General features: G+C 41.5%; 1 protein-coding gene across 1 annotated transcript in view; it reads right to left on the bottom strand.

The window, feature by feature from the left end:
- Positions 1-8,533: 8,533 nt before the first annotated feature.
- Positions 8,534-9,213, bottom strand: part of LOC309477512 (DNA repair protein RAD50-like) — a gene marked incomplete at its 5' end in the record, with an annotated part of 34,007 nt that continues 33,327 nt past the window's right edge. Inside the window, one exon of the mRNA XM_082140790.1 lies at positions 8,534-9,083. Coding sequence (XP_081996916.1) covers positions 8,897-9,083 — 187 coding nt within the window. The 3' untranslated portion in view covers positions 8,534-8,896. The remainder of the gene's footprint in view (positions 9,084-9,213) is intronic.

Genomic DNA, 9,213 nt, shown 5'->3' with positions numbered 1-9,213 from the left:
TTATCTTTTTTATCACTTTTTTATTACATCATATTTTAGTAGTTATCATAAATTAGGTATCATTTGAAAGCTTACAAACTCAGAATTCATCCTGTGAAAAACGTTTTGAAATTGGACATTGCGTTACCATAGAAACGGTACTCTAAATTCTATTATCGGGCTCCTCCCCTTTTGGGCGTAATCATGTTTCATAATTTATGATCAAAACCTTTTCTAATCTTGACAAAATATTGTCAGAAAGGTCTGAGTCTCAAGGTTCAATATTTTGTGATAGAAGTGATATTTGGACAGAAGTGTATTAATTTGTTACGGCAGAATGCATACAATTAAATTCAATGGAATGTATGTCACCTGGTGGCTATTTTTGGTATTACGCCTAAACAAAATCTCATGGGAACTTAAAGTTTTGTGATATCAACTTCAAATTTGGAACACAACTTGATTAGATGAGTTCGTAAGCTTTCCAATGATATATCATTTGTCAACATTAGATCAGATAGGCCAGTAACAGTTAACAGATTAATGACTTGGTCCTTACCCTAATCAGGCAACGTGAACTGGGAGTCACAACTCATAAAATCCAAAATATATCAAATATTTCAAAAATTCTTTTGGATATGTTTTACTTAAGTCCAGATGATACAAAAAATGACTCGATCCCCTGGTCAATAAAACAAAATGCATTTGATTATAATTAACATGACAATGTGTACAAAAGTAAAGTAGCCTAAATTCACGTTTATTTTTACGTTTCTGTCAATCTGAGGTCGGTGTCGTTGCCACAACGCGTTGCTATTGGTTGGGTCAAGTTGCGTGTGTCTTTCTTCGGATGAGGGTCTAAAACTCCAGAGTAGTGTGTGTGTGTGTGTGTGTGTGTGTGTGGACGGCAGGCGTAACCGTAGCAAAAGTTATGCGTTTTAAAATGAAAATGCACTAGTGTAAACGTAGGTATTCCACATTCTGCCCGGGAACCGATGCTCTCGAGCCAAATATAGTTATTTCAGTGGCCTATGTGGCTCGACGGCAGGAAGGAATAACCAAACAATTTTTAAATGTTTTTTTTCCAATAAAAGTGTCGATTCAATTAAAAATCCACATATCACATATTTTAAAATATGACATAATTCAATGAAGCCTGTTTGTCATGTATAATACACCGACCAATCGTTATCTGGCACAAGTTAAAATTTCATTGGACAATGTGAAGTGGAGCGGTAATTTTCCAGTCATTCATAAATCGTTTGAAAATTCGATGGACAGACGAATTTACATTTATGAAGCGATCTGAATCTGCGTCAATGGATGCTAAAATCAGTGGCGGAGCTAGACTTTTAAAACAGGGGTGGCAAGGTATTATTTTGGGGGGTCAATATACAAAGTGTTCAATTACACTAAAAATAAATTATTTTCCACAAGAGTTTGAATACACCTTCTGGTGCTACTTGGACACGTCATCAGTGAAGAACCCGGGGTCATAGGGTGTTTCGGGTCTTTAATCTTCATACACCCTCACCCGGGCGACCCAGCCGGGGGTGATCAGTCCCCGGCTTGTGTCCAAGTGGCCTGTTGCTCCACGGATCCCCCCTACGGATCCACAGCCACCGAGAAGCCCTCTCTGCGGCCTCTAAGATGTTTGTGGTGGCTTTTCTCAATTGCAGTCCTTTCAATCCAAGGAGTTTGAGGGTTCGCAGCAGTGAGCGGCCAGCGAAGCCTCGGCACCCGACCTCGACTGGCTCGCAGCGAGCTTTCCAGCCGTTGTTCCGGCACTCCGAGCTGAGCTCTGCGTACTTAGCCCTCTTGCGCTCGTGGGCCTCTTCAATACGGTCTTCCCAGGGGACAGTTAGTTCCAGGATAACCACTTGCTAGGTAGACTCAGATGTTAGCACCATATCTGGGCGGAGAGAAGTGGCTGTGATGTTGCCTGGGAACTTGAGCTGTCTTCCAAGGTCGACTTGAAGCTGCCAATCACGAGCAGTGGAGAGGAGCCCCCCCGTAGAGCTAGGCCGGTGGTGTTGTTCCTTCTGCCCAGCTCTAATGAAGGTGATTGTTTGTTTGGGGGCTGCCTGGGTCTTGCTGAGCTGGATTGCTGTGCAGATGGAGTCTGCCAAAGCCTTTAGCACCTGGTCGTGGCGCCAGCGGTACCGCCCCTCCCCTAGCGCTTTTGAGCAGCTGCTCAAAATGTGCTCCAGTGTGCCCCTCTTCTGGCACAGCTTGCACTCAGGAGTGTCTGCCAGGCCCCAGGTGTGCAGGTTAGCTGGGCTTGGGAGGACGTCGTAGACGGATTGGACAAGAAACTTGATCCGAAATGGCTCTGCTTTCCAGAGCTCTGCCCAGGTTATTCTGCGTGGATCTGCATGTTCCCATCTGGTCCACGCTCCATGTTTGGACATGCCGGCCATTTTGGTGTGGCGTTCTTCCTCCACCTCTGCTCGTATCTCGTCCTGAATCAGTCTGCGCCTCTCTTTTCCACGAGCCAGATCGTAACGTGGCTTGGGAAAACAACCAAGACCTGCTCGTCCCGTTGCCACGGAAACCCACCAGCGTTTTGTGCCTCAGTCGTGCCTCAGCTGTAGTGACGGCTTCTTGCGCCTGCCACTTCCTCCCGGTCTTCACGAGGATTCCTGCTGCTGCGACTTTTGTGTCTCTGGAGTCCCTGTACATCAATACCTCTCTGGAGCGGGTGACTTTGAACTCCTCTGATAGTCCACTCAAAGGAAGATGCAGCTTGGTGGAATGTCCGTACAGGGCGATGCTGCTCAAGGACCGAGGGAGCCCCAGCCATTTTCTGAGGAACTGGCTGATAGACTTCTCTAGAACCTCGACTGTTGATATTGGTACCTCGTAGACTAACAGGGGCCAGAGTATTCTTGGCAAGACTCCATGCTGGTAGATCCAGGCTTTGAATTTTCCGGGGAGGCCAGATCTGTCAATCGCTGTGAGCCAGGTAGTCAGATCGCACTTGGTTTGTTTTATGGCAGCTGAGTCCTTCAGGGAGCTATCAAAGATCTTCCCCAGGCTCTTGACCGGGTTTTCAGTCACCGATGGAATCATGGTCTTTCCCAGGGCAAAGCGGAAACGGTCGGACACTTTACCCTTCTTTAGGACCAGAGACCTGGACTTAGCAGGCTTGAAGCTCATCCTTGCCCAGGAGATGAGCCGTTCAAGCCCCTGGAGGAGCCACCTGCACCCTGGAACAGATGTTGTCATCACTGTTAAGTCGTCCATGAAGGCTCTTATGGGGGGCTGGCGGGTCCCAGATCTTGACTTGGGCCCTCTGCATTCCACCTCGGCCGACTTGACAATCATGTTCATGGCCAGTGAGAAGAGAGATACAGAGATTGTGCAGCCGGTGATTATCCCCTTTTCAAGTTGATGCCAGGAGGATGTTACTTGGCCTGAAGAGACTCGCGCGCTGAAGTTGTTGTAATAGTCCATGATGAGGTTGCGGATCTTGACAGGAACATGGTGTCTTACCAGTGTGGTTTCAACGAGCTTGTGTGGAATAGACCCGTAGGCATTGGCCAGGTCAAGCCAGAGAGTTGCCAGATCTCCTTTGCTCTCCTTAGCCTCCCGGATCAGCTGTGTCACCACCCCTGTGTGCTCCAGACATCCAGGTACTCCTGGGACTCCTCCCTTCTGGACTGAGGTGTCAATGTAGATGTTCTTCAGGAGGAAGTCTGTCAGACGTTGGGACACGATTTTGAAAAAGATCTTGCTTTCAACACTGAGCAGCGAGATGATGCGAAACTGATCAATGTTGCAAGAGCCCTCCTCCTTCGGGATCCAGACTCCCTCAGCGTACCTCCATTGCGCAGCGACTTTCCCTCTCCGCCAGATCACCTTCAGGATCTTCCAGAGACGTCTGAGGAGCTGCGGGCACTGCTTGTAGACCTTATAGGGGACCCCGCTGGGACCGGGAGTGGAGCTGGATCTTGCTGCTCTAACGGCTTCTTCCACCTCTTTCAGCGTGGGTTCAGCGCAGTCGAATTGGGTCCCTGGTTCCACAAAATGTATATAGATTAAATTGAAGTTGTTTATTTTCCAAAATGTACACAATTATATATGTATTAAGTATACAGCAAAAATAGAACAAGTATTCAAAGTGCTCCTTGGACTAATCAAGTCCAGTAGTAAACAAAAACTGAGGTAAACTTGGACCTGTCAAAACAAGGCAGGACAAGGCAGTTGTACACATTCAAATATGTACCAAAAGAATAATAATAGAACAACAATACAAAAAAATATAGAGCCCTTTAACACTGACTCTAATGATAAACTTCAATAGTTGTACCAGGTATGACCTGCATCTACCCAGTGGTATGACATCACTAAGTTCACAAAAACAAACATTCAGAACAGCATAATTCTGCGGTTCTGGTGAGATGAAGCAAAATGTTTTACAAAGTCCTCCATATTAATGGAATATGCCCTCCTTGACTCAACACTGAGTATGCACAGGTGACTTAATCTATCATCTGCCATTGTTGTCCTGAGGTGGGTTTTTATTAATTTAAGGGCAGAGAAACTTCTTTCGCAGGATGCAGTGCTAACTGGAATCACAACCGAAATTTTACTAAGCCTAAAAAGTTCATGGAAAACCTCTTCCAAAAACCCCACAAACTCAAGTAGAGAAGCTGGTCTCTCTCCACTTTTCTCCCTTCTTAAAAGAAGCCGTCTCGTTTGATGAAGCTCATGCTTAAGGTCTTCTAAATCTGACTCGAATGTTTTCCCCAAAGCAAGCAGGGGTTCCTCTTTTAAGAATGATGGGCTTTTGGGGTCAAGAGACTGCACTCCTTCCATTATCTCACAGTTAACTAATTACAACTAATTACAAAGCACTGCACAAAACCAGCACCAAAAGTCACATTAATGGGTATATTATAGCTCATTTATAAAACAATAAGCTGGTCTGTCACAGGCTGAGGGACATTGCGATTTAAGAGACAGATTTTGAGATTGTCTGATTTGAATGTTTTTTTTGTTTTTTTTTACCACTGATTGATTTGTAAGAATGCCTCATGTGAGCAAGACTCTGAGATTGTAGCTGGTTTTCTACTCTCAGAATATGATGTTGATGATGATGATATTATAATAAAGCTAATAAAAGATTTTACAGGATCCACCTCTTAGTTTCTTCAGCTGTTTTAATTCAGTGATGTATAGAAGCTTGTTTCCGCCACAGAATAAAAGGTAATTGCGCCTTTTTAATCTCACAATTCACATTTCGAAACTCCTTATATCCTGCAATTCAGATTTTTTTCTCATAATTTCTAGCCTTGATTAATTTGGACAAAAATCATCCCTGCACAATGTCCATTGCATTGTGATGGTGGGAGTGGTCCTATGTGTGTATATACAATGCAGTTTTCTCTAAGCGGTTCTCAGAATTGCGTCCTTGGGACGAGGGCACGTTAATATATATATGATGTGCATGGATAAATCATTTATAATAAATTATTTCTTTATTGCAATATTCAATAAAAACAAGAATTGTCCATTTCATGGTGACTTTAATATGTTGTTCAGGCAACACGTGCATACTATGATAGTTCCAATACGCAAACCAGGGAAAGATTGCACAAATCCAGGAAATTATAGACCAATTGCTTTGACATCTAACATCTGTAATATAATGGGGGGAAAAAAGGTAAATGAAAGGTTAATGTATTATGTGGAAAATAATACATATTTTTTCAGTGAGATTTTTAAAATGCATGCTTGGTGCCGCCCCTCGAGCTGGCCGATTTTCATTAGTCGACGCCAGACCATTAATCTTTCAGATTTAGGTCTGGATTTCCAGGCTAGAGTGTAGTGGCATTTTTCTTTGATATAGAGAAAGCATACAACATGATGTAGAGAGAGAAGGGCTGTTAATCAAATTAGGCAAGTTAGGAATTAAAGGTCAAATGTATAGATGGATCAAGGATTTTTTTATTAGGGAGAGCAATAAAAGTTAGAATAGGAAACAGATATTCAGAGAAAAGTTTATGATCGAAAATGGAACTCCACAAGGAAGTATAATGAGTCCTTTATTATTTGCTATAATGATAAATGATGTGGCAATCTGGAAGAGGGGAAGGAACACTGATTTCATTGTAAAAAAAAAAAAATACAGGAGGCTATTACAATAGTTGAAGAATGGTCATATTGATGGGGTTTAAAATTCTCAGTTGACAAGACAAAGATAATGTTTTTTTTAGGTAAATCTAAAATTATATAATAAAGAACTGAAAAGAGTGAAACATTACGTTTTTAGGGTTGTGGTTTGACGAAAGAATTACATGGGCGATGCATATCCAGAAAATATTGGACAAATGTTAGAAAGTGATAAATATAATGAGGTGTTTAGTAGGAAGTGGATGGGGAGCAGATAGAATGGCATAAAAAACCATATATAGTGGGCTGATTAGATCTGTAATAGATTATGGTTGTGTGGTGTATGGATCAGCAGCAGATACGTCTGTCTCTTAGACAGTATACAGCATCAGGTATTGAGACTATGTACAGGAGCTATAAAAACTACACCAATTATAGCACTACAGTAGAAATGGGGGAAATGTCATTAGAAATGAGAAGGATACAGTTATCACTGAATTATTGGGCTAATTTACAAGGCCATAGTCAAGAGCATCCAACACAAGACACTTTAAAGCCCTGTTGGGAAAAAGAGAGGAGGAAAACAAAAAGCTTCGGATGGACAGTCATACAGAAAGCAACAGAACTTAAAGTTAATCAGTTAAAAGTTAGTCCAACTAAACCACTACCAGTAATAAAACCTTGGTTACTTTCAGACGCCACAGTAGATTTTACAAAGAAAAAACAAGAAAAACAAAACAAAAACAAGAATAAGGAATGTAATTCATGTAATGTGCAGACATATATTAATGAGTACCACAGCTATGTTCAGATCTACACAGATGCATCAAAGGAGTGTAAGATAGGAGTTGCTTTTACTGTTCCAGAGTTTCAGTTATCAATAAGGAAAAGGATCAGTGATGAGTTATCTGTTTATACAGGAGAAATGATTGCACTATTAGCAACACAGTGGATAGAGGAGAAAAGACTTTTGAAATCAGTTGTTTGTTCAGACTCAAGTTCATCATTGGCTAGCTTACAATACAGTCATTCGGAAAGTAGACCAGACATTTTAATAGAAATACAGCAAACATTATACAGAATTCAAATGATGGGACTTAAAGTGATATTTTTATGGGTACCCGACTACCCGCACATATAGTAAATAACACATAAGCGGACCGGAGGGAATAATATGGAATTTTGCACAAAATAAATTCAAGCACTTTCAAGGACCTGCTTTATCTATGTATGTTTATTTTCAAAAAACTTTCCAGGGCCTTGAATTTTTTTTTTTTTTTCAGATTTACTAACTTTCAAGGATTTCAAGGACCTGTGGGAACCCTGCTTCCAGAAGAACAACCATCTCTGCAGTAATCCACCAATCAGGCCTGTATGGTAGAGTGGCCAGACGGAAGCCACTCCTAAGTAAAAGGCACATGACAGCCCACTTGGAGTTTGACAAAAGACACCTGAAGGACTCTCAGACCATGAAAAATAAAATTCTCTGGTCTGATGAAACAAAGATTGACCTCTTTGGCCTGAATGGCAAGTGTCATGTCTGGAGGAAACCAGGCACCGCTCATCACCTGGCCAATACCATCCCTACAGTAAAGCATGATGGTGGCAGAATCATTCAGAGGCAAGAACTGGGAGACTAGTCCGGATCGAGGGAAAGATGAATGCAGCAATGTACAGAGACATCCTTGATGAAAACCTGCTCCAGAGCGCTCTGGACCTCAGACTGGAGCGACGGTTCATCTACCAACAGGACAACGACCCTAAGCACACAGCCAAGATAACAAAGGAGTGGCTACGGGACAACTCTGTGAATGTCCTTGAGTGGCCCAGCCAGAGCCCAGACTTGAACCCGATTGGACATCTCTGGAGAGATCTGAAAATGGCTGTGCACCGACGCTCCCCATCCAACCTGATGGAGCTTGAGAGATTCTTGAGAAGAATTGGAGAAACTGCCCAAAAATAGGTGTGCCAAGCTTGTAGCATCATACTCAAAGACTTGAGGCTGTAATTGGTGACAAAGGTGCTACAACAAAGTATTGAGCAAAGGCTGTGAATACTTATGTAAATGTGATTTTTCTTCTTTTTTTTTTCTTCTTTTTTTTTATAAATTTACAAAGATTTCAAACATACTTCTTTCACGTTGTCATTATAAGGTATTGTTTGTAGAATTTTGAGGACAATAATGAATTGAATCCATTTTGGAATAAGGCTGTAACATAACAAAATGTGGAAAAAGTGAAGTGCCGTGAATACTTTCCGGATGCACTGCATATTGATGATAACAAATGTTAATGTTAGGTGCAATTACTCGTGATTAATTACAGAAGCCTTAACAATTTTTTTTTAATCCAATCGACAGCCCTAATCCAAATATGTTTGATGCCACCATTACAGATATTGACGTGAGGTCACAAATAAGTAGATCATGATTCAGAAATTAGAACAAGAAAAGATTTTTTTTAATATTTCAGAAAAAAGGCAACTAAATGTACAAACTAATATTAGTAAAGTTGAATCACATTGTGCCTTTCATGAAACAGAACAATTTTGTGTGAAAAATTTTACGCAAAAACATTCTTGTGTAAAATGTTGAGTTAAAACATTTTTACATAAATTCAATTTAACTCGACAATTAATGCAAGTATGGTTTTGTGGACGATTTACTGCTAGGTGCTTAGATTTGGTACATGGAGACTGAGTTTAGATCATGCTAATCAACTGTCTAATAAATTAAACTTTGATTCTATGTCACCTCTGAATATAGACTAACAGTCTTTCTTCTCTCATCTGATCTGAGGCATCAGTGCAGGTAGGAGTTGAGTGTGTTGATACTGCACTTTGTGATTTCTGAGCACTGGTCCTGGTTCTTCCTGATCCTGTAGAAATGCTCCACATAGTTGGATCGTCCCAGGAGCTCGACAAAATCCTCGTCGTGAGTGATAACAAGCAGCTGGAAGTTACGTTGACGAGAACGACTCTTGATTATCCTGCAAAGAAACCAATGGCACATCTTTTAGTGAGTTAAAGTGTCAAAAGGCAAATAAAAGTTCTTGTTTTGTCATTTCGCTCTTGCTGTAAATACATTGTGTTTCCTCTTTAAAAACTGGCTGTATTTAT

The sequence above is a fragment of the Leuciscus leuciscus genome, assembly GCF_965113295.1.
Source record: "Leuciscus leuciscus genome assembly, chromosome: 16".
In the NCBI taxonomy this organism is placed as follows: Eukaryota; Metazoa; Chordata; class Actinopteri; order Cypriniformes; family Leuciscidae; genus Leuciscus; species Leuciscus leuciscus.
The sequence above is the reverse complement of the archived record's forward strand: the minus strand, read 5'-3'. Positions and strand labels throughout refer to the sequence as shown.